This window comes from Heloderma suspectum, chromosome 1, assembly GCF_057233095.1.
Source record: "Heloderma suspectum isolate Gila_16-S chromosome 1, 16-S_ref, whole genome shotgun sequence".
In the NCBI taxonomy this organism is placed as follows: Eukaryota; Metazoa; Chordata; class Lepidosauria; order Squamata; family Helodermatidae; genus Heloderma; species Heloderma suspectum.
This window is the reverse complement of record NC_139458.1, coordinates 79,438,585-79,465,050: the sequence shown is the minus strand read 5'-3', so window position 1 is coordinate 79,465,050 and position 26,466 is coordinate 79,438,585. Positions and strand designations below refer to the sequence as shown.

At 40.3% G+C, this 26,466-nt stretch overlaps 1 protein-coding gene and 1 long non-coding RNA gene across 26 annotated transcripts in view; one reads left to right on the top strand and one right to left on the bottom strand.

Annotated features, from left to right (window-relative positions):
* The window catches only part of GPHN (gephyrin), a 483,693-nt gene that overhangs the window by 247,692 nt on the left and 209,535 nt on the right, over positions 1-26,466 (top strand). For 19 of the 22 annotated variants that reach the window (XM_084848962.1, XM_084848936.1, XM_084848902.1 and 16 more), the window contains one exon: positions 17,094-17,188. The exons of the other annotated variants lie outside the window; for them this stretch is intronic. In XM_084848962.1, coding sequence (XP_084705088.1) covers positions 17,094-17,188 — 95 coding nt within the window. The remainder of the gene's footprint in view (positions 1-17,093; positions 17,189-26,466) is intronic. 22 annotated transcript variants of the gene reach the window in all.
* LOC146357493 (uncharacterized) overlaps positions 4,837-26,466 on the bottom strand; it is a 39,015-nt gene continuing 17,385 nt past the window's right edge. For all 4 annotated transcript variants that reach the window (XR_014790036.1, XR_014790037.1, XR_014790039.1 and 1 more), the window contains 2 exons: positions 25,608-25,713; positions 4,837-19,570 (listed from right to left, as the gene is read on the bottom strand). This is a non-coding gene — a long non-coding RNA (uncharacterized LOC146357493). The remainder of the gene's footprint in view (positions 19,571-25,607; positions 25,714-26,466) is intronic.

The following is a 26,466-nucleotide window of genomic DNA, read 5'->3' as shown; positions in this document are numbered from 1 at the left end:
ATGTAAATGTTTAAAATATACAAATAGTGATCCTTGGGGAACTGGTATATGCTTGCAATTTGTAATTTATTACATCTCTGCTGGGACAGCTGGCACTTGTACATCAAACACAGGTGGCATTAGTGGGATGGGGTACTTTTGAAGCTTACTACTAAACTAAGTAAAATCTATGACCCACCAGACCACACACAGTCAGAAGAATCTTCCTGTTTTTGCTGCCTGCCTACAAAAAGTGTGTGTGTGTGTGAGAGAGAGAGAGAGAGGGAGAGAGAGAGAGAGAAACAGGTAGTTTGCAAGGACTTGCCAGGCCACAAGACATGGCTGGTGGGCTATGTTAGGCTTTGTGAGCCTCAGTTTGTGCGGGCTTCAACTATAGCTCTAAGAATGTCATCCAGGAGTCAAAAATGTCAAGTACAATCATTGTTTTACTGATGGGTATCTCATGCTGGAACAAAAGTTAAATTATACTCAGTGCTATATAGGAAAGGATTGCCAGTTAGTTTGGTTGCAGGCCTAAGAAACTCTGTTTCCACATTATACAGAAGAAAGAGATGTCTTCTTCATGCAAGTGTAATCAGCTCTGTGAAATCCACAAGAAACACTGTCAACACTAATACTAAACAATGGACAAGTGTCTCAAATTTGTATGTTGAAGCATATATACACAGAGACTTGGTTCGCATGTAACCCATAGTTAGCTGTGGCAGTGAGCGAGCTTGCTGCCTCTTGCACGCTCATCGCTTCTGCTTTCCTACAACCCAGGAGCGCCCCATTCCAGGGTTGGTGTCATGACATCCAAACCCAGAAACTTTGGGGTTTAACTTTAGGGGTTAAACAACCTAAAGTTAACCAAACAGCAAAGCATGGGTTAAAACTCTGGGCTGTTTGTCAGGTTCAGGTGACATGTTTAGGGAAGTGGAAGCAGGCAAGAGGGTAGGAATCACTCACACCCACAAACTCACAAACAACCCATGGTTTGTTAACCATAGTGTGTTTGTGCAAACAAGGTCAGAATGTTCAAATGGATGTAGTAATGAGAGTGTTAGGTTTAAATTTAGGAAATCCCACTTCATGTGCCTATTTAACACTGAACTTCACTTGGTGCCCTTGGAAAAGTCAGTCTGTGTATATGTGTCTCAGCTGTCTCACAGACCTGTTTTAAAGATATAATGGGGACCCCAAAAATGTGACCTTGAGCTCCTTGGAGAAACCTAAGACACAAGTTTAAAATATATATATATATATATATATATATATATATATATATATATATAAATGTATTGAGTGTTTTGTTACAACTAAATTCAAAGAGAAATTAGAAATTACTAAAGGATTGGGATGCATGGTAATGAGTTCCTCTACTGTAAATTACTATATTGTGTGAGCACTAAATAATATCTTGGCAATACCATACTATGCAATCATTCTATAGTGGGAGAACTGGAGCCAGAAAACAATTAATGGCTTGCCAAGTCTCAAAGCAAAATGAATCCTTATTGAATTTAACCTAAGCTGTTAACTATAGGTGATTATGAGATATACACCTGGGGAGTGCACACAGCATTGATAGTAAACACAGAGGCTAAATTTTTAGCTGAAAGCTTTCAATTCTAGAATCCCAATTAACTTCTGACTAATTAAAGTACTTTTCCATTGGTTTTAGGCAGTTCTAACTGAGAAAATTATTAATTCTATGAATTTCAGTGAATGATGCTTTCTTGGTTAACTTTGGCTTTACCAAAATGATGAGAGTAACTTGTAAATGGCATTGCCATGAGAGACAACATAGAAATACCACTCAGTATATTACAGTCAAGTTGCACTGCTGTTAGCTTTACACATTCTGATTTGTAAATGTTTGTAAACTTGAAAGCATGTTTATCCATCAGTATTTGTATCTCTTGTCCATACAAGTTCATAATTTGACAATGAGTGATATCCAATGTTGTGCAAGCAGACTTCTACTCATGCAATGAAACTTTATCTTCCTCTCCTGCTGCAGCCTCCCCCACTCCCCAGATCTGCTCTGAAGGGTCCACCAACCTTCTGGGGCAGATTTGGGGGGCACGAGTGCTGTGGAGGAATCCATTCTGCTAATAGATCCTATTCCAATGGGGGAAAGATGATGGTTGGATACCACCAAATGTCCCTTTCAACAGCCCCTTACTAAAGGAGTAAAATATATGCAACCAAAACGCAGAAAGGGGCAACCAAAATTATTAAGGGGCTGTAGCAACTCCCCTATGAGCAAAGGTTACAGTGTCTGGGACTGTTGAGCTTAGAGGTGTACAAAATTATTCATGGTGTGGAGGAAATGGATAATATCATAATATTCCCATAATACTGGGATCATCCCATGAAGCTGGATGGTAGAAGATTCAGGACAGATAAAAGGAAGTACTTCTTCACACAATGCATAGTTAACTAATGGAATTAGCTACTATAACATGTGGTGATGGCCACCCACTCAGATGACTATAAAAGGGGATGAGACAAATTCATGGAGGTTAAGGCAATCACTGGCTACTATTCATAATGGCTATAGATTACCGCCAATATCAGAGGCAGTATACCTCTGTATACCATTTGCTGGGGAGCAAGAGTAGGCGGGTGCTATTTCACTCAAGTCCTGCCTGCGGGCTTCCCACAGGCACGTAGTTGGCCACTGTGCAAACAGAATGTTGGACTAAATAAAGCTTTGGTCAGATCCAGCATGGGTATTCTTTCGTTCTTATATCTTGGGTGGCATGATCTTCACTGCATTAACACTTCTGTGTGCACGCTTTTCTTTCTCTGCATTGTTACTGAAGTTGCTTTTCAGAGCTAGATTTACTAGGTGTTAGCTATTACTGAAATGGCTTTGCTACTTTCACTCCATCTGGTACTATTGCTGCAGCTACCTCTGTTCTTGACAAATTGTCAGCAGGACTGCCTTTTTGAAAGATGAACCAAATAAAAAGTATGTCTTTATATGGGGAGCTACCAGCTTAGAGGGGGAAAGACGCAAGTGTTGATTTAAAAATTATAAAATGCTTTAATCCATGAGTTGGCAACACAGCACCCGTGGGCGCACTGGCATACACCAAGACTTCTGAGTGTGTCCATCAAACCTTGGAGTGGTTTCGCTCCATGGACTTGAATAGAGGTGAGGAAAACAGCCCCCTTCTGAACAAAATGGCTTGAGGAGGAGGGAAGCTCACCCCCGCCAAGAACCCTTGGAACAATAGGGTCCTTGGCAGTGGATGAGTTTACCCTGTTTCTGGCAGTGGATGAGTTTACCCCTGTTTTTGGCAGTGCACTCTTCCTCCCACCTCTATTCAAGTCAATGGAGGGGGGTAGAGAGAGACAGTGAGAACAGAATCCGGGGGTGGGGGGGAGAAAATTCAAAATCCAAATGGGGTGCTCCCAATGTTTTGTGTTTGTCATGCCTCCACGCTAATTTGTGGTGGTGCCTAGCACAGTTTCAGAATGTCAAATGTGCCAGCAGTCTATAAAGAAAAAAAGGTTGCCTGACTCTGCTTTAATCAGTCACTTATAACATCTGTGCTCATTATTCTGTGCTTGAGAAGTTAGCCATGCTAATTGGGTTATCAATGTATCATTTTGAGAGATTGATATTATTAATTAGTTATAGCATGTTTACGATGCTGTGTAGTGAACATTTTCCATGCTACTTTTTTATTACTTTTAGTTGAAACCTAATTTGTCAGGATATATGGGAACATTTTGAATTGATGCTACCTTGCAGATTGTTCTTCATTATAAATGTTAATGCATGCATCAAGGATCTTATTGATGCCCGGTAGACATACCACTCCTGTGATGCAGATCTTTAAATCTGTGTGTGGCATCTTATTTATGTGGACCCTTGGTCTCCTGAGAATGCCGTCATTCAGAAATTAAACTTCTTGGAATTTCCTTATTTTTATTTGTATTGTGCCATCCATTTCCATAGTATAATTATTCTTGAACAAACAGCTCAAAGATTTCCAAATCCTGTTTTTTCAGCAAGTGACTGAATATACTAACAAGCGCTGAAACAGGAAGTATGAATGACTTGCATCTTGCCCTTCTCTAATGTTTAAAAAGGAAGTTTGTACATCTCCCCTGTGAAGAGATGTGTGTGTGTTATTAATTTTACTTTGATGTTAACATGCTATAGGTTCCATTTTTAGGAAGCTTTTAGTTGCCAGTTAACTATCTATAGATGATTAATACACTTCAAACAAAAGGTACACCAGAAATTGTTTGAGAGTAGATTCAATTTTCAGCTTGTACTAACAAGAATTAGTAAGGGGAGAATCTTTGGATCCATTTTTCATTTTTATTTAAAAAAATAAATGAAGCATGACTTCAAAATAGAGCATATGTAGGATGGGGCTTCTCTACACTGCCTCCAAGGCAGTGCGAACGAGGGGGCCAGTCAGTTTTCCAGGCTCCGAGGTCGGTTCCCGGAAATGAGCATATCCTATGGCCCTCTAGACAGTGTCTAGCAGCCATAGGAGTGCTCTCTTAATTGCTTTTCCCAGTAGTGTAAAAACATTTTTCTTCAATGCCCCCAAAATCGTAACAGTTGGTTGTTGTCAAATATAGTTATTACATGCCTGTTAGCTTATAGATATACGTGGAATAATATAACCAGACTATCATATTCAGTGGAGAAAAAATAATTTTTATTATAAAGTGTTTGACCCACATTCCTCTTAGGCTATCTAGACAAACAGTTCATTGCACAGCAAAACTTTTCCTGGATCACACCACTTCAGAGTAGAGGGGGTAGACTGTATGACTGATGTTCCTTCATATTCAAACAAACAAACCTTTTTCATATAAAAAACTAAATATCAGGGAGACCTTCCTCCCTGACATGCTACTTTTCTAGGAGTAGGACTTTGAGTGGGGGTGGGGGAAGACTTTAATCATTCTATCATTCTATAAGTACAGCAGTACAGTCCAGGAACAGTTTTTCCATGTGATAAATTGTTTGTCTAGAGAGCCTCTCAAATAGTAAGGAATACTTGCATGCATTTTTCTGTTTTGAAAGAAAAAAAAACAATGAAAAACACATGGCAATGAAATGTGCAGTGAAATATATAATCTGGTGTCCAAGACGGAGCACTCAACAAGGATTTGTATCCTGATAAAAGATTGGAAATGTATTTTCATGGCAGACTTAACTGTAAGAACATGAATCTCTAATTTTATCCTTAGTGTTAGACCATAATTTTAGTGTTTATTTCACTTCCTATTCTGCAGAAGTCTTAACTGCCAGACAGTAGCAGCGTTTGCTATTTCTAGAAGGCTAAATTGCAGATTCATTATCTTACTAGAGGTCCTATGATCCTAGGTGATTTTCAAAGTCTGAGTCAGTTATATTGTTAGAACTTCAGTGTAACTCTTGAAAAGAAATGTGGAGTTTAAATCCTTGTGTTTTATCTATAAAAGTACTAAAACACTAGCACAGTATATATGAATGGCTAAAATCTAGAAGACAGACAAACCTACTTTTAGAACATTATTTTTGTTGTGATTTTTGTATATTGCATAGTAGTAGTCCTATGCCTTTGCTGCTGTTATCATGAACCAAGTCCATAGGTTGGTTGGACTTGGTAGAATGCTTGTTTCAGACATAAAATTCTAGTCTTGTGTACAAGCATAGTAGACTGTATTGAGTTATTAGAAACAGTGTTGCCCCAATCCAGCAGGGGTTCAGGTCATAAAAGGGAGCTACACAGATGGATACCGTTGTTGGAACCTCACAACCAGCACCCTGGGCTGGGTGTGTGATTTATTTAGAACTTTTCAGTACATTTATAATATCACATTAACAATCCCCTTTTCACACACATACAACTTTTATTGTAATTACCATCATTATAAATAATAAGCGAAAGCTGAAAACATGCTAATGTACACTGTAACAAGTACATCTCTATGGCTGAAATCCTATGCAAAATGGGACTTTTATTTCTGAGTAAAGATGTGTAGGATCAGGCTGCTTACTACTTACATTACGTTGAGTCAACTAAAATCTGACAACAGGGACCAACTGGTCATAAAAGTCATCCCATTTTAATGGTTTCTGTTTTAATTTTGTGTGCATGCGTGCGTGCATGCACATACCTTGTAAATAAGCCCCCAAAAGTTTCTAGCCTGCAGAACATTCTATAAGCTGCTAGAGGCTGCAGAAAAGGGAAGGAAAGCTGACTTTCTGTGCTGTAAATAGAGGAGGGGGTTTCTCTCCTTTAGCAGCACACTTGGTTTTTATACTTGGCAGAGAAGAGGAACAGAGCACTCCATCCCTCCTCTTCCAGTCTGCCTACTAGCCTGCATACAATTCCTGGTTACCTATGACATGGCTAATGCTTAAATACAAGGCTGGTGTGTGTATCAGATCTTTCTAATGCCAAACCCTATTAAGTGATTGAATATGTATTAAATAAATACATTTTTTGTTGTTGAGAAGAGAGTGTTATTTTGATTATTTGATAGTTGCTTAATGTTTGAATTCATATGTGATATGATTATGTTCACATTGTGGTTGTTGTGTGTTCAACAATAAATCATTAGTTGCACTTAACAGAGTTGGAGACAAGGTGGCAGTTTCACAATACTTCTGACTAGTTAAATTAAAAATGGCAGCTTGTTCTAGTGTGGTAAATCCTACATTATGCAACAGCCCATATCCGCAAAATATTTTTTCCCAATCTATCACTTCTTTCACATGGGAAAAGCTGTGAAAGCATTCTGACTTCATGGGTTCTTTTGCAGCCTCTACTCTACTGATATAAATGTGGATGCATTGTTCATAGTACCACAAATTTGATTCAAAATCCAGAATGGCAATGTCATTGAAAGGGAGAAATGCTACACTTAGATAATTTGATTTGTTAATGGTTTCACTTCTGTAAGTCGTACCCTGTGGTCATAGGCATCAGTCCCTCATGGTCTGATATAAGAAAATCGTGCCACTCTATTTTCACCCAAAGTCAAAGGGTATATGAAAATAGCAAGGTTTTACTATTGGGATTTTTTTTTTTTAAGGTAATCACCTTTCAATGATTGCAGTGGTTTGGAAAACTGAGAGGGAAGGTGCTATGCACAAAGAACACCAGAAAGGAAAGGATCCCAGGGCGCCACTAAGTATAGTCTGTGATGGTTGTTCATTGTGTGGATCTCTGAAGTGCTCCGCTCTGCTTCAAAACTTCACGTTTTGAGGCAAAGTGTCTTCTTCAGGGGCAGTTGGTCTCTTGGTCAGGCTTGCTTCTATGTCCGTAGGTGCTAGTCTGTTCAAAAAGGGAGAAGCTCATTCCTGTGGAGGTAGAGGCAAACTTGGCCAAGAGATTGGTTGCTCCTGAACAGGAGGCTTTGTCTTGAGGGGCATGGAGCAGAGCGTTTTGGAGATTTGCATGGTGGATAAACAGTTATTGTGGACCATGCTCAGTTGCTGACTGCTCATTGGAAGGACAGATACTGAAGCTGAAGCTCAAATATTTTGGCCACCTAATGCGAAGAAAAAACTCCCTGGAAAAGACCCTGATGCTGGGAAAGATGGAAGGCAAAAGGAGAAGGGGACGGCAGAGGATGAGGTGGCTAGATAGCATCACCAATGCAATGAATATGAACTTGAGCACACTCTGGGAGAGAGCGCAGGACAGGAAGGCCTGGCATGCTATCGTCCACGGGGTCACTAAGAGTCGGACACGACTTAACGACTGAACAACAACAACAAATGCACAGTTGCGCTTTGGGATCTTTTCCTTCCTGGTGTTTTTTGCAGTGGTTTGGCAAGAGTATTATCTAGATTCTCTGTATAGAACTGCATAAACAAATACATCTATTTCAGAAAGACAGCTAGTATGGAAGCAACGTGTGCAGGGTGGGAATTCTTCCCATTTTGAATTCATTCCTTCTATGTGGGAAATGAGAGGCTATTTTTTACTTCCATGCTCCCATGTCAATTTTTTGCAATAATAATGAACATGGACAGAAAATGTGAATAGCAATCCTGAGCTTGGGCAGATGTTGTTCTGACCCCATATGTTCTCTACAAAGTCGTAGTATAAAAGAAAAGTTATAATCATGGTAACCACAAGCTACTCATAAATTTTGATGAGACAGTTGGGGATTGAGACACTCAAAAGTGTTGTCCTCTACACTACAATATTTAAAACGGCTGAGGACAGTTATTTTGTAGCACAGCTGGGGATTCTCTGGCCCTCCAGAAGTTTTTGGACTACAACTCCAAGGATCAATGTGAGAGCCAGTGTAATGTAGTGGTTAGAGTGTTGGACTGGGACTTGGGAGATCAGGGTTCTAGTCCCCACTCAGCCATGGAACTCACTGGGTGACTTTAGGCCAGTCACTGAGTCTCAGCCTAACCTACCTCACAGGGTTGTTGTGAGGATAAAATGGAGAGGAGGAGGACCATGTAAGCTGCCTTGGGTTCCTTGTAAGAGGAAAAAAGGCAGGATATAAATGTAATAAGGAAAGGGAGGGAGGGAGGGAAGGCGGGCAAGCAAGCAAGCAAGCAAGCTGGTGTAGTCTAGAGACTATAGATCAGGAAAGTCTGTTATTTGAATCTCACCTCTGCCATAAACTCATTAGGTCACCTTAGGCAAGCTCCTCTGTCCCAGCCTCAGCTCCTCTGTCCCAGCCTCAGCTCCTCTACCCCTATCTGCAATACCTACCTGAAACAACAATGGCTTGTTGTAAGGATTTCAACTAGATAATGCCTGTGAAGTGCTTTGAACACTTGAAAGCACCATATATATGTTAAGCAGTAGTGTAGTGGCAAATTCAGAAGTGCAGGGTCTCTTTGTGGCAGTCACAGCTATGCCCCCTTCTAAGATTATACAACCTTGTTAGATATACAACCTTCAACTGGGATCCAAAAAGAGTGCAGCTGAGAGTAAGGCAGTGTTATTTCAATTGGATGTCTGCGAAAAAATGCAGGGGTGTTAAAATCTTTTTCACTCACTCACTCACTAAAACACAAACATTTTAGGTTTTCAAAATATGATACTATATGGAAGCTTCACCCTCTCAACTCAGCCCTCATGGACAGATTCCTTCTCATAGTGCCCCAACGTTACCCATTAGCCTTCCCTAAGCTCCTTCATTATATCTTCCCCCTCCCCCTCCAACAGAAATGTCCACACACCCAGCTGGATTGAACTACATACATGTGCGCGCACATGCATGGGCAGATATACACACACACACAGTGGTGTAGTGGTACATTTGTAAATGCAGGAACTCACAGTGTGAAAGTCTCCAAGGGCAGTCCAAAAATTTCAGGCAGCTGTGTCGATCCATATCAACAAACCAGTTCTAGGAGTTTTCATCTCCATCAGGAGCACATCTTTGGTAAAGCGAATAGGTCTTAATTGCCCATTCCAGACCAAGTCATCCCAAATACTTTGCATTCTAACATGGAACAATGTATGGTTGCCTGGGAAATTAATTCCCCCCACAGCTACAGTGAGGATCGCAGCTAAGCTCAGAGGGAACAGGGAATTCTGAGGGGGTGGCAGATGACATCAGAGTCCCTGCTAATGAAAAAGTACCGGGGCTGTGTCCCTGCGAGCCCTGCCTCCACTACACCACTGGTGTTAAGTGTTATTAAAGCATCAGTTGTCTTTTAAATGATTATGCCATTTCCACTGTCGTTTTTCTATCTGCTACCCAGGACATACTTAAACAACGGAGGGGCCTGTGGCACCTTGAACTTAACAAATGTATTGTGGTACAAGATTTTGTGGCTCACAAAAGCTTATGCCATAAGTGAGATACTTTCTATATCCTCTGATTATTCTCTTGATATTGAGCAGGCATTTCGTGTGCCAAACCTAAAGGGAATGATTATACAATTATAGTTCAGTTTGCAAAAGTCTCCACAAAGTCTTATATCTTGAATTTGGCAAAACAAGCTGGAAGTCTTTCCTGGAAACAGGATAAAATTATGCGGTTCACAGATTACATCAAAGAAGTGGCAAATAAAAGAAGGCAATTTATCAAAGCAAAGAATCTGGCAAAACAAATGAACTTACAATATTACTTAAAATATCCTGCTACACTTTGTATTGTGTCTTGACGACCAGATGAAGAAGTTTAATCATGAAATGGCGGAGGGTTGGTTGAATGTTAAAATATATAAGAACTCTGTCACAATTCCATGAAATGGAATTTCTAAACAAGTACTGTTAACTGCTTGTGTGTAGCTTTTATGATTTAGGCTAACTCAGAAGAAATTATTTTATACATATTTCTTTACCTTTATGTATTCTCTTTTTATTATTTTTTTTCTCTTGCACTTTGTTTCTTCTATTTTATATTTTAAAATAGACAAAATATCTAGTATAAAAATATTATTAACTGTTGAAGATTCATCTTAAGTTTTATTATTATACAATACTATATTCTCTCTTTTTGATTATTATTACTACTACTACTACTACTACTAATATTCAGGCTTTTGAGAATGAAGTGTAGAACTGTTGCGTTGATATAAAAGATTGTTTTACTAAATTGTAAGATTGTATAATAGATACAGTTTTTTTAAAATAGAATACCATTGGAGGTTGGGAGATGTTGGAGTTTAAATTTAATTCTTAAGGGGTGGAGAGGGGGAGAGAGGAAGGGAAGGGGAAAGAACTTGTTTCTTTTCTCTTGACTTCCCGCTTCCTCTCCTTTATTTTTTCCTTTCTTCTCTTTCTGTTATTATGGTGTCCTAACTAAAATATTGTATGGATGATAATTGAAGTATTGAGTAGGTTGTTGGTAATTTTGGTAGTGTTTATAAAGATTAAATAAATAAAAATATATTAAAAAAGCTTATGCCATAATAAATGTCTTCATCCTTAAGGTGCCCTAAGACTCTTCTTTGATATGTAACAGATTAACACAGCTGCCCCCCTGGAATTTGTCACTATGTACATTGAACATAGAAAATTCATTATTTATTCATCATTACTTAGTTTTGTTTGTGAAGACTGTATAACACCTGAAAGAAAATTTCCAAAAACAGGAATTGATAGGACTAATAGCAGTGTTTTTAAATTTAAAATTTATAGAAAAGTGTTTGATAGCATCCCTTGACATCACAGCAGCTCAGCCGATGGTGAGGGTGTGGCAGGTAACTGGCAGTTTTAATGCTACGGTTATGGGAGAAAATTCAGAAAAAGTTTAGACACTATTCAATTTGTCACGAGCCCCAAGGGATCGGGGAGGATAACCATATGTTGAAAACAGCCCTTTGGGGTTCTTCATGTAGCTCTCTGTGAACAATGTTTTGAGTTTAGGGCTTAGACAAATTGATAGATAATTTCATATTTTGTCTAACACTTTAAAAATGAAAGTGCCTTTTGATGATAATGAAAACAGAGTTTGGAGCAGCCCTACATAAAATAAATACATCTATAAAATACTAAAACTCCACCCAAATACCACCTTATCCTTGACCATCTCTACAGGATGGGAGTTCTGCAGTTGAGGTGTAGTCACTGAGACTTCCACACTCAAGAAGTACCCAAAATGCCTCTGAGTAGTCTTTTCGCAGCGTAATCTGGCATAGCTATGGCAAATTTAAGAGGGCATTCCTAGTGGATCTTAGAAATTACAATAGTTCATTGGGGTGAAGCAGATTGCAGTTATATAGGAGGGCCCAGGCAGTTTACAGCATTATAGGATGGTAATGAATAGATAGTTCATATTGATGAATAGATAGTTCATAATATTGGGGACTCCACTGCAGATGCTGGATCACTACTGTAATCTACTTCAAATGATACCCCTATCTGAAGGCAGAACCGTGCATTCTATTTCATATCTTCATTGATGAAGCTCTGAAGGATTATCTCTACACTGAGTATATTATAATAGTCTACCCTTGCATATACAAAGGCCTGAGTAATGGTCAACAATTATGATTCTGACTGAAAGGGTTACAGCTTTCTCACTAGGTAATGTTAGTGAATGCTTCTGCTGTTAAAACCTGGGCTTCAGGATACTTTGTTGGGTCCAGGAGGCACCCATGTGATATGGGAAAACTGAAACCCTTTAACCATGCAAGTTCCTGTTAATCTGATTCTTTCCAGTTAAAGTGACTTGCCAAACATGTCATACTTGTCCCCATTGTGTTTGACCGTTTACTAATATCATGTCCTCAAGCACAATACGGCATTGAACAATCACTAAAATTGCTGGACTGATAAGAATTAGAGTAAATTCCAAGTGTCATCAGCATACTGATACACCAAACTATATGACTTCATATCATCTAAGCTAGTGGCTTCATATATACTGGCAGGAGAGGGGACAGAATGAGACCTTGAGGAGCACCATAGGGAATATTTGCTTAGTAGTTGACGGCTCCCTGTTCCTGTCTTTTTAGGAACAACTGAAGATTAGTTCCTCAGGTCACAATAGGACTCGTGTATCATCCATACAGCATGATCAGTGGTATTATATGCTGTAGAAAGATATCTTACCCTCTAGCAGTCCCAATTTCCCCAGAATAAGCCCATTTTTCAAGCCATTGCCCCAAAGAAAACCCCACTAGTCCCAATTTTTAAAAGGCAACTAAGAACATAAGAGGAGTCTTGCTGAATCAGACCAAAGGCCTAGTCCAGCATTCTGTTCCCATGGTGGCAAACAAGATGCCTATGAGAAGCTCACAAGCAGGATATGAGCTCAATAGCACTGTCCCAGTCATGTTCTCCAGGAAGTGGTGTTCACAGGCATACTGCTAGATTTTTTTATTTCAGATTTTTTGCTCTGTATATGTATACATTAAAGCTGACGTGCTGAGGTTTATCAACCAAAATTTTATATAAACTACTGAAATCTTGATATATGTCACCTTATAGTGATGTGAAGATTATAATTGGTGTCCACATGTGTAACCTCTTACTGAGACCCAAGCAAAGAAGCTGGTGGTAAATGTGTTTTTATAATGGAAATATTGAATTCTTCGCCCTCTAAAATTTCTTCCCATAAGTCTCAGTGTTAATGGAAATTGCACGCTTTCACTATTGGCCAGTTTTCTCTGCATCTCCGCACTCTCTGAAAGAGGGAAAACTACACTGGCTGCATTCACACAAAACAGCAACCCAGAATTGCTGGAAATTTTGCTCAACGGTAATGAGCAAGTGTGCTGGTGCATGTTTCCCGATCGCTCATGCTTTGCCCCTCCTGCAAGCAGGAGCAGCTACAATAACCAGGAACCTTTCAGCCATAAAAACCTTAGTGTTACATCTGGACCCAGACTTAGGCTTGCCTCTTCTCTAACAAGCCAGGGTTTGTGGTTGGCTTCTAGATATTAGTTTGTCAGAAGAGGAACAAGCTAGGGTCTGAGGTCAGACATAGCTTAAGCTTTCTGTGGCTGGTTTGTTCCTGGTTACTGTTCCACTCCTGCTTGCAGAAGGAGCCAAGCAGGGGCAATCAGGCATCAGACACTTATAATAAGTCAAGATTCTCCGGAACCATGTCTTATATTTTCTCCTTCTTTCTTTACTAATGCAGTAAGTGGGTGGAGGGCTAAACCAAGGAAGCACTTCCCTTGTCCAAAACCCTTTTTCCTGAAAGTGACTTATAAAATCTGGGACGGAGGGAATCCCAAACTTTCATGGGAGGCTGATTATTTGCTGCAAAGCCAGTAAGAGTTAAACTAGATATGACAGAGGACATCCGTGAACAGGATCTACCACAGATTGTTTTTTTTTCCTTTAAATTAAATGGGTGCCCTAGCACTAAGGAATGAATCCTTCCCTCTGCAACATTTTCCCAGTTTAAATCTCTTTGCAGGGTAGCTATTTGCCCTGCAGAGGAAGTTTACAGGTACTAATAATGGTACCTGTATGTTACCTTTGCATTGGAAATGTTGGGAGGGGGGAGTACAGATTGGACTATCCCACTCCCCTATTGCTACAACCCTCCAGTCTGAACTACTCCTCACCCCCAGCCACTTTGATTTTGAAAAAGAATGCGGAAGATCCTGTTCACAGATCACCAGCATCACATCTAGTTGGGCCCTTATTTGTGCTTACAACATGTGATGATAGCTAAAATATCAAAAGTTCCAGAATTTGGGATAAGTAAGAACTCTTTGTTGGATAATAAGGGAAAGTGAGCAAGAGACGTTGTAGCAGGGAATAGGGAAAAGGGACATTGTCTTTTATGTTTGTTATATTTTCTTTTTTAAAGTTATACTCAGTCTTAAGCATAATTACTTGCTTAAATCAGTGGGATTTACTTCTGAGTAAATATAGTTAGCCTTGAGCTAAAAGCTAGCTGGCTGGCTACCTTTTGAGCTTGCTTCTCTTATGAGCTTTGCTCTTTCTCCCCTCTCGGTTTGTGAGGATTGTAATCTGGGTACTTGCGTCCATATGTTTGCAACCATTACAAATAAGCAAATCCAAATTAGTGGTAAGAGCAGGAAAGGGAGAGATAATAGGTAATTAAATCTGCCCCATCTTTTGTTAGTTAATTTACAGAACTAGAAAGCAGAGGATTAACTGCCATTTTAAAAACAGCTTGAATTTCAAAGCAATCTTTTCCTGCCCTTCATTCTCCACACCCACAAGCTTCAGTTGAAGCTCCATACACTGTTTTAAATAACTGGTTTTAATCCATTTTACCATTTGAACTTCAGGTATTTTCTTTAAAAAGGGGGTGGTGGTAAACTATTTGCTTACTGTGAACATAAAAATTAGATATGCAAGATTATCCAGAATGGTTTAGTAGATTATCCTAAAGAGATATAGGATGGAATCTCCTGGAGAGCAGGGGCTGGAGCCTAAGAGCTATAATTACCTGTCCGTCCCTGACTCACCATATCAAGCTCATAACTATAGTTAATGATCTATTTACTGTCCATAGAATGCTTGTTCTAAAAAAAACCAGGCATTTTTCCTATATTTCCTTTTCATAGACAAGTAGCCCTTAACACAGTGGACAATATCCAATATTGCCTGTGCACTAGCAGAACCTACAGGTAACGCAATAGGAGCCCAGCGGTTCTCGAAGCAATCAGAAACAAGCAGAAACACTGATTTCTGGCACAACGCAGGTCAACGGAGCTCGCAGAGGCGAGCTTTGCTACCCTTTCCGATTCTGGGGATGAACGTTTCCAGGGTTTCCTTAGGAAGCGCTAGTTCCTGTTGCATTTTTGGTGGGTCCTGTGAGTGCAAGGGAACCAGTGGCGAAGCAGCAGCAGTATTGGATGCTGCCCAGTGTCTTCTGAGTGGCAGCTGGTATGTCTCTTTAGTTGGTAGGGCTATATTTTTGAGTCCTCTCCTCATGCAAGGTTTTGTGCAGCACTTACAAAACAAGGGTGAGCAATTTGTGGCCCTCCAAACATTTTGGCCTGCAATTCCCACCATCCCTCACCATTGACTATGCTTGCTAGGGCTGACAGAAATTGTAAGCCAAAACATATGGAGGGCTACAACTTGCCTATCTCTATTATAAAGAGAAAAGTGCCTTTAAACATGTGCAGAGTGCCATGGTCTCCTCATTGAGAAGCTTCAACCACACATGCATGGATATAAAGAAAAGCTTACATATGAGAGGGCATGAGCATGACTTCCAAAATAGAGTCCCAGCACCTCTCATGTAGAAATTGAGCCATACTACAATGGCATACATTAATGAAGTTATGTGTTTTTATAGAAATACCTATTGCCAAAAAAACAAAACAAGAAATACATCAGAGCTCTGAAAAAATCCAGCAATGCTTCTTTGCTTCTAGACGCATTATTTTTTATTTAAAAACAGTAACAACACACAATGCAGCCTCTCAAAAAACAAACCCTCAAATTGAAAGAATGAATAATTTCAATCAAAGACTCACCAAAGTTTAGCATCAGAACCTATTTTCAATATCATTGTTCAGTCCTGGAAATATGAAGTAGTAGCCTGACCATGTCCAGAGTACTTTTACCATTGCATAGTCACAACCAGTCTCTATATGTCTGGGATTAAGGAGAACATCTTCAAGGTTAGGGGAGTGAGTAAGATGCCAGTAAGTCTGACATCCCACTGGTAGAGCAACTACATGGGAAGGATGTCCCATGGATTACCAAGACCAGGCAGCTTGATTCATCACCACTCGCTCTACAAGCTCGCTGCCTCCTTCCTGCCTGCTTCTTTGAATTTGAGCTGAAGATTCCATTTGGAAAATCAAAGTACATAAACAACATTACATAGTTGTTGTTAGTTGTTTTTCTCCCCTCCTTCCTTCAGACTATAATGTTAGAGCTAACCTTGTGTTTGATACTGGGTTGTGTGTTTGATGGGTGATCATGGATTCATTTTTAAGAGATTATAATGGTATCCTTTGTTTTAATATGCTTTTATTAAGTTCCAGTCTCATTTTAAACCAGGCTTTTATTTTTTGAAGGCTGTTCCCAATACTTTCTTTTTATTTCATATTATTTCTGACACTCTAACTTTGACTCTATATAAAAGCTGTAGTTCCTCTGTTGAGTCATTTGTGCTACAACACAGGTGGCAAATATTATCACAGCACCCAGATATCTTCTGGGTGGAGAGACCAGGTTTATAAAACCCAGAATGGGTGGAAAACATGCACTTTCAGTGTAAGAGGAGATGCTTACTCATTATTTTAAAAGGCCATATGTGCTATTTCCTTTGATTGACCCTATACAGTGTCGAATTTACTGGGTTTTCCATGAAGAATCTACTGGGCCGGGTGAGGCCATATGCAGATCATATTTAATATTTTCATAGCCAGTGGTCACTAATCACTGGTGAACCAAATGGCATTTTAATCAGTTGAGCATCCAAGTGGTTATGCATGTCTACTCTGCATAAACCTAACACAGGTACACTGTGCAATAGGCAATAAGTTATAGAAAATGTGGTGGGAGGTGATGTAGGCTCCCACTGAAGCTAATTTTAGTGGGATGAGTGTACTCTATGCCCTGGGTTTGTAACATTCTCTACCAAAACTCATGCTGGGTAGTTTTTAGGAAAAGAATGGAGATTTCATACATTTTAGTTAGTTTTATATTTATTTTACTTTCTTTTTGTTGTTTTCACTCAGTCTGCTGTTTAATCTTTGATTACAGGCTACTAAAGAAGTAATAGAACGAGAGGCCCCAGGGATGGCCTTGGCAATGCTGATGGGATCACTTAATGTTACACCTCTGGGCATGCTCTCTAGGTAAGAATGTTAACAAAAATAACAAAACAAACTATTTCTCTAGAAATATTTAAGATGATGGAATGGCTACATTGAGCAATACATTGATTCTTGGCCTCTTCCTCATTTTCAGGTACAGGTAGATATATTTCTCTCACGGATCTCGATTTAACATTTAGATAGTTCTGGTATGTGGAGTTCAGGAGGGGAAAAAACTCCTTAAGGCAGGGGTGAGTGACTTCAGAGGGTCTGGGGGCCAATTTCTGACCTCTTGAACCCAAGTGAGGGCTGCACACACCCTGCCACCAAATTTCTGCTGAAATTCAGTGGCCAAGAGCAAGGCACATGGGGAGCACGTGCCTTCTTTTATTGCAAAATTGTGCTCCCGGAAGCCCCAATAGAGTATGAATTTGCATTAAAACAAGGAGCATTGGGTGGGAGCAGGAGCTGCAGACAAGGCTGGGAGGGACCACATGTGGGCCATGTGCTGTCTACCCCTACCTTAAGAGTCTTATTTTTAAACTTCCTTGCCAAACGCCAGATATAATAATATTGTTTAAGATTTCAACACACTTTACATACACTGATTTCAAAGCACTTTACTTACATTACTTCAATAATCCTTATAACAACTTTGTAAGGAAGGTCAGTATTATTGCAGATTGTGATGAAAGCTGATGCTGGGAGATCATAGAATAGTATCATAGAATAGTAGGGTTTGAAGGGGCCTACAAGACCATCGAGTCCAATCCAAGATAATGACTTCCCTAGTGCCTATTTAGTGGGTTTGTGGCTGCCAGCAACTTCTTGGCTAGCCCTGCTCATGTGAAATGGTACCAATGTTTTTTGTACCATGGCCACAGTCTAGAAAATCACTGTAAGTTTCCTGACAGGATTATTCTAAGTAAATAATTTCTGAAGGTTGCACAATATTAGCCTAAAGTTGCAATCCTATATCTATTTACCTAGGAATAAGCCTAACTGAACTCAGTGGGGCATACTTCTGAATTGCAGTGGTTTAGAATTGCATTGCAAGTTAGCATCACCATGCTAAAAAATTAGCAAATCCGAGATATTGTAGACCTTGAAAGCACTTGCCTATTGATCAATTTGCAGGCAGTGCTTAGATCGTTCTGACAGTCATTCATTCTGTTTTCTTATAGTTTTTTCAGATGTCACAAAATTAGGTAAGAATAGGGCATAGTACATACCCTCTGGAATTGGTTTTCTTAGAGTTTTTCTTTCACCAGTTGCCCCCAAATCCCCATCTTTGTTTATAAACAGCTCATAAAGGCAGTTGCTTAGAAGGAAGCTTTCCAAAACAAACAAATTCAGAGAGTGTGTAGATCTCTCTCTCTCTCTCTCTCTCTCTCTCATTCTCTCTCTCTGTCTCACACACACACACACAGCATATACACTTCTGCATTGTGGCCTGTCTGCATGTAAAACAGGTGTAACTGACTTGGGCCCAATTTATGACATCTAAATGTAGTCAAATAAGTCTACTTCATTGAGTATATATTAGCAGAATTTAATACATGATCATTATTTATTTATGTATTTATTTATTTATTTATTTATTTATTTATTATATTTCTATACCGCCCCTTAGCTGAAGCTCTCTGGGATTAAAAATCATTAAAAATATGGTATACAACGTTTTTTAAAAACCATTTACATAAAAATACACAAACAGTATACACAGAGACAACATATATCTGAAAACAGCTTTGAGCAATCAACCATAACCATAAGACAAATCCAGGACCTGATTAAAACTCATCATATGCTGCCAAATGCCTGAGAAAATGGAAAAGTTTTAACCAGGTGCTGAAAAGATAAGATGGTTGGCGCCAGGCGGGCCTCACTGGGGAGATCATTCCATAATTGGGGGGCCACTATCAGGAAGGCCTTCTCCCTTGTTGCCACCTTCTGAGCCTCCCTCGGAGGAGGTACTGGAGGAGGATCTTAGATGCTGAGCGTAATGTATGGGAGGTTCATGTCAGGAGAGGTGCTCCATCATATATTGCAGTCCCAAGCTGTGTAAGGTTTTATAGGTTAAAAGCGGCACCTTGAATCAAGCTCGGAAGTATATAGGCAGCCAGTGAAGGCGGGCCAGGGTTGGACTTGTATGTTTGGACCTTCTCGTCCCTGTTATCAATCTGGCCACCACATTTTGTATGAGTTGCAGCTTCTGAATCGTCTTCAAAGGCAGCCCCACATAGAGTGCATTGCAGTAATCTAACTTGGAGGTTACCAGAACATAGGCAACTGGAGCCAGGTTATCCCTGTCCGGATAGCGGTGTAGCTGGGCCACCAATGGAAGTTGGTAGAAGACACTCCATGCCACTGAGGTCATCTGAGTCTCAAGTAACTCAGTGGCTCCAGGAGAACCCCCCCAAGCTACAAATGATGAAGAAAAACAACAGTGGTATTAGTTTTGCATAGCTGGTTATATTTAACTTTCAGGATAAATTGTAAAATGAAAGATTTAATGATAAATATTTGACAGGAATACATCTTTCCATTCTGTGAAAGTTAGTTGGAAAAGTCAGTGGTTTTGCCCTTTCCCTGTTAGAGAAAACTAGCAGAAAATGGGCAATATCCAACACAGCTGCTCCACTTTTACTATTGATGTACAACTAGCATGAGCAAAAATCCGTCTCACAAGTTTATGCTATTGGCGTACTGCTAGAGGTCACTTACGCTAGCAGTACTTCAATAACGTAAACAGAGCGACAGTGTTGGATACTGCCCAATATGTTTCATTTGGGGTTTTTTCCTATTAGTAATTCTATTGAATTTTTCTTGCAATAAAAACAAGGAAAAAACCTATGAATAAATCAACAGAGGAATCATTTCCAAAAGTAGACAGTTTGTTCAAGCATTGGGTCAGCTTTATTTTCCTCCTTGCCTACAATGAGAAATTAAGACCAAAAGGATCAATGAACATTTGTACATAATAACAGAGACATATCTACAGATAACAAAAAGTGGTAAGAATATATTTATGGAGATAGGAAACGTAAAATAGGGAGCTGGCCAAAAGATATCTGGCAGTGTAAGAGGAAATAAAGGATAAGTAAAGCAAAGAGATGTTTGTCAGGTAGTATCAAAGCTTTTCCAGGTTGTGTGTCTAACATTTGAATGATTAAGAGGGGAAGTGGTAAATAATTTGGAGTGAAACTGTCAGTTGTTTATGATATGATTGGGATAATGTGTTTGTTAAGCAGCTTAATAATGGGAGTCTCATAAGACTTCAAAATATCACAGAAGAACCAAAAAGACTGTCATGGAAGTTCTCTGAAATACAGGTCCAAACTAGATGTCCTGGCAAAATACATGCTTTTAAACACATGCTTTTAAAAGCCCTGATCATATAGAAAGAGGGGAGATTACTTTTTTAAAGAGCAAAGGGCTGTATGGGTGAGTACAAAACCTTCCCGCTGCCTGCTGCTTACCTCCCAACAGTCCTTTTCTCTAAGTGCTTTTTGCCCAGCCAAGCACATTTCTGGAATTAGAACTCTTCTGAGGAAAAAAGGCTTTCTGGGGAACAGATTGCAGGAAGGTAATCTGTATGAAGGGGATAAATCTATGCTTCAGCACACTGATCTGTCCCTATCATGTCTAATTTGGGCCTGAGCCTTTTCTACTAAGGGCACAATCTATTAGGATAGGCGGCCGCCTCCAAACTTGGAGGCGACTGCCTATCCAATGCAGGGCAGGAGCAGCGCAGAGGGGATCGTCCCCTCTGCACTTCAGCCGCCCTGCATTCATGGCTAGACAGCCGATTTCGGCTGTCTAGCAGCAGGAAGTTGGAGCGCGGGGGGAGGGGAGATGGACAACGCATAGGAAGCGTCAGAAGGGCACTTTCGCCTGCCCTGGCCCACCCCCAGGAATGCCCTGTTTTCGCCACTCCGTGCTCCTCTTACGAGCGCAGAGTGCGGGGCCGATCTGCGCTGCCTGTGAGGCAGCACGGGAGGAGGTGGAGGTCAGTTCTCAGGGAACTGACCTATCCTATGGCCATCTAGCCGCAGACTAGCGGCCATAGGATTGCACCCTAAATGACTAAGGGCACAATTACATGCATGTTTAGACAGAAAAAGCCCCTATAACTCCCAGCATTCCCCAGAAACCCATGCTAGCTCACACAGGTATGTAACAAGCTACTTTCTTCTATGTGATTTCTCCTGAACATGATTATTCAGCAAACTAGTTCAATGATTCTGTTGTGGTTGCTACAAAAAAAGTAATCTCAGTTGAAGAAATTGCTGCTGAATATATCTGTATGCTGCTAATTCACATAATAATGCAATGGTGCACTCAAAGACTGTTGATGATCATGTGGTGAGAAGCAATCTGGAAAATGCCTATGTAAGCCAACACCATCTTCTAGTATGTCAGCTTCCATAGATTCTTTGGCATTCTAGAAAGGTGATGTTCTTTGATAGTTTTTAATATTCTGGCTTAATCACTTCTATTAAATGATTCCCCATGGTACTTTTTTATAACTATATCTAGATTCCATCTCTTAGTTTAAGACCCAGTTCTTTCCAGATATTTCTGTGGTGGTTGATATTCACCTAAACAACATTGTAATAAACTAAGGGATTTGGGGTGCATTAGTAATGGTTGTCACTAATTAGCTGATCTGATCTGTAGTCATGGGTAGGCATGTCAAATCATGATGTTGGGACACAGAGTAAATTGAACTACCCCATCTTTGCAACCATTATAGGGACAGAGACCCTCTCAAGATCTCAGACTTGAAACCCTAAGGAGACAGACCAGAAAGACAGATGTGTGTTGGGGTGGGGAAGCTGAATTGATTTTAGTTGACCAGGCATTGCAGAAGATGGGAGAAAAGGCAAAAGCTGGTTTGGGTAACTCCAGGCAGGCTCACTTAGTAAAGCAGGAGAAATTGGAATGCCGGGTGGTGAAACTGACATTGGGCTTCACTTTATTTCCCTAATATCATGGCAGAGGTAGCTTTATCGATGGAAAAGCACAGCTGTTACCACAGGTGAAGGTGGTGGGTAATAAAAAAGAGCAATACTACTTTCCTCCATGAGTACAGCTCATGGATGAGCCATAGGCATCTAGTAATATTACATGTGGTATAGCAATTCTATGTGCTGTTGTTAATTAGCTACTATCAAGGTCATCAGCAATGGGTGAGCCACAGATTTTCTGGGAGCTTGGCTAGAGCCCTGCTCCTTGAGTTGGTGCATCTCTTTGGAAATCTTTAGGCTTTCTTGGGCCCAAATATCTTCATGGATTGTTTGCCATCCTTCACCCCTTCCTTATGATTGGTCTGTATCCTTTCCTTTCTGTCAGCACACTTTGTGTAATAAAACATTTCTGCGTGCAGCCCACAAATGCTGTTTCTCACTGTGCGAGTATGCAGTATCTCTCCAGTGCATAACAGTTACTGGTTTCCAATGTAGATGTTGCTCTTTTTCAAAAATGAATGAATTTGTTGTTCAGATTTCTGATACTTGATGATTGGTAAAAACAACAAAGAATCTTCTGGCACCTTAAGGACTGGCACATTTTATTATTGCATAAGCTTTTATTTTAATCAATCAGTCAATCAATTGTATTTCTATATTGCCCAATAGCTGAAGTTCTTTGGGTGGTTCACAACAATTAAAACCATAAAATAAAACTTGATAAAACATAATATAAACCTTAAAAGTTTAAATTGAAAACTTCACTATAAATGTTAAAAGTTTAAAACTACACTATAAAATCAAAGTAAAAACCAGCAAGAGTGTAAAGATTTTAAAATACAATAAGGTTTAAAAACAACAAAAACTGAAAGTACTAAAATGCCTTGGAGAATACGAAGGTTTACATCTGGCACTGAAAGGACCACAATGTCGGTGCCAGTCAAGCCTGTCTAGAGAGGGTATTCCACAACCAGGGTGGCACAATGAAAAAGGCCCTCTCATTAGTAGCCACCCATCTGATTTCATTTTGCAGGGGCACCCAGAGGAGGGCCTCTGAAGATGATTTTAGGATCCAAGCAGATGTATATGGTAGGAAACGACCCTTCAGGTAACCTGGCCTCAACCCATTTCGAACTTTGAAAGTTAATACCAGCACTTTGAATTGGGCCTGGAAATGGACTGGAAGCCAGTGCAGATCACAAAGCACTTTTAGATACACGGGGTGTGATCTTTAATTGTCAAGTGTGTATATATACACATGTGTGTAAAGGGGGGGAAATGTAAAGGTTGAGGTTAAATGGCAATGGAATGCAAACAGTACTATCTGTGACCACTCATTTAGGGCTTAAATGTATGCAAATTAACCTTTCACAGCAGCAGTAATTGGTGATAACACAGTCCATCTTCCCATTGCTGAGTACATTCACATGTAGTAGTACAGGAAAACATTGTCTCAGTTCAGACCCAACTGAATAGAACTGAACTTTTTGGTAAGTTACAATCCAGCAGTTTTGTGCTAAAGTTTCCCTTTGAATTTTCTTTCTTCCAGGATGGCCGCCTTAAGATCAGTAGCAGAGTGACTTGTTAAATGTTCTTCTCCTGGTTTCTAAATATTGCCATTTCTTCTGTCAGATTTGTGTGCATTTCTTCTTTTGCATAGGGACTGGCCTCTTTGTCCAATGTAGAATGCAAAATGGCATTGCTGGCAGATGATAGCATATATGACATTGGAAGATGAGCAGATGAACAAACCATTAATGTTGTGGTTGACATTCCTGTAATGGTGTTGCCAGAGTAGATGTGGAGACAGAGTTGACATCTGGGTTTGTTTCAGGATCTGATCCCTGTGTTTGTGTCTCTGTTGTTGCTGGTGAGTAGCTGTTTTAACTTGGAGGGCTGTCTGTAAGCAAGAACAAGCCTACCACTGGAGGCCTGTGAGAGGAAAGTATCATTGTCCAGGATGGGCTGTAGATCTCTGATGATATGTTGGAGTGGTTTTAGCTAGTAGCCATAGGTGACAAAAAGCTGTGTTCAATTTGTTAGCCTTTAAGATGCTACAAACTCTTAATGCTTTTTTCTGCAACAGACTAACACAGCTACCCTTCTGGAAATTGATTATTAATATTTCCATAGTCTGGAACCTAACAGATTACATGACAGGAGTTTCACTTGGTTACATCCTTATGTGATCCTTGGGGACAGGGAATCTTTTGGGGAGCTGAGAGGACATGAGGCTCCAGAAATTTGGGTAGGTGCAAGAATAACAGCATCCCTAGATGTCAGTTTGTTAGCAGTTTGTGCTGTGGTGGTGACTGTTGTATTTCTGGTTGGTGTTGGAACAAAGATGCCTTGCCTTGAGTCGTACTTAGCCTGTGTTCTAGCAGTAAGTCATTCAGATGACAGATTGGGGAAAGAATGTGTGGCGGGGGCAGGGGACAGAAAAGCTTGGCCAGACTCAACAGAACAGGAAGATCTGGGTCTGGAAGAGGAGAATGAGAAGATGAGATGCACTCCCTTCCATCTGAAGAGGCCACAAGGGGGTCCACACTGACTATAATCAATAGAAATAATTGCTTGCATTCAGGACCCACCATGTTATATTTCCCCTTCAAATTTAAAAAAGAAAATACATTTTGGAAATAAATTCTAAAATGTTTGTGTATGAACATCGTAACGCAGGGTAAATACCATGCATGTGGGGGTGAGACTACTGATTTTCCATTAAGTATGAATAGTGAAAGCAAGAGCACTGTTGTGCTACCATCCATTAGAAAATGGGTATAGACTCATAGGGTTGGAAGGGGCCTACAAGACCATCAAGTCCAGCCCCCTGCTCAGTGCAGGAAGCCTGATTCCCAGGTGGTCTCCCATCCAAGTACTAACCAGGGCTGACCCTGCTTAGCTTCCGAGATCAGACGAGATCAGGCACATCCAGCCCTTCACTCTCGCTGCAACACTCTCAGCCATTTTAAATGTAGAAAGCGTGGCAACACAGCACTTGCCCAGTGGTTTGGAATCCATGCGGATTTTGGTAATGCTGCCTTTAACTGCATTGCATGGTGATATAAGCTCAATTTTCCCCCTGAATCCACATTAGCTCAAATTCAGCAGCAGCCCTCCTCAGCACTACCATCTACACTGGCCCATAAACCATATGATTTGACTAGGCTACTATCTATCCGAAGTGACTAGAATGGTCTACATTGAGCTGCTTTTCTGTTTTGCCAGATGAATAGATCTATGTGACTCACAAAGACCTTGCTTCTACACTTACAGAAATGGGCCCATTAAGAGGGATTAATTGAGAGGTCCATTAAGAGGATGGGGTCTGGAAGGCTCAGTCCACAGTGGCAATCGCGGGGGGGGGGGGCTTCATTGTTTGCCTATTCCTGCAGTGCCTCCTTAGGGGTAGTGGGTTAGGGTCAAGAACCTATAAAGATGGCTCATGATGAGGACAAGGGCTTTTGGGCACTGGCAGATATACTTACCAAAGGGGACAATAATGGGGCAGGTGATGCTATAGGTAATGACAACAGCAAATATGCAGCAGTTCCAGGCATACTCCAATCCAAATTGGAACTCATAAGTTTGGCTCTGAGGAAAACAATCACACATTTATCCTGTTGTCTTCAACTTCAGTACGAGGCGAATTAAAAGACACAACACTGTATGATTATTTTCCTTAACCAGAATTAAGTTTTTACATCCAAGTACCTAAATCGTGGTTAAGGATTAGCCACAAATCAGAATATAAAATCATGGTTCAAAGTAGGTTGCAAACCATGGTTTGCATTAACCAGGGTTAAGCTTAATGTCTGCACTGAGCAAGAACCACAGTTAAGGAAGCTTCCCTGCTTCTCTAGCCCCTCTTGCCTGAAAAGTGGCAAGCAGGTCTTTCTGATGATTCGCGAGACATGGCTTCTGCAAGCTACAACATGGTTTCACTGTATGTTTGAGATATTAACCAGGGTTAAGGCAACAAACCATGGTTAAGTATTGTCTGTTCTGGGCCAAACAGAATCTCACGAGACTCCTGCTCCACAAGAATCCCCACCCTCTGATCTATGGAATTCTTCCCCAAGGTTACTGTCTACATTTCCAAGTATTTCTCCACAGCTACAATGAACAGGGAAGCAGCTTTCTCAAAAAACAAAGATATGCTTCTCAAGAAGTAAAATTTCGCTCTAGAGTGCATGCTCATAGAATGTTTCAATGCATTTGAGACAAATGGAATACCATCCTACTAATAAAGCTTGTTCTAAATTAGCCCTTCTCATAAACCTCTGGAGAAACTCGACCTTGAATCTGATCATTTCTGATAGTTTATCTTATCAGAATACTTCTGGA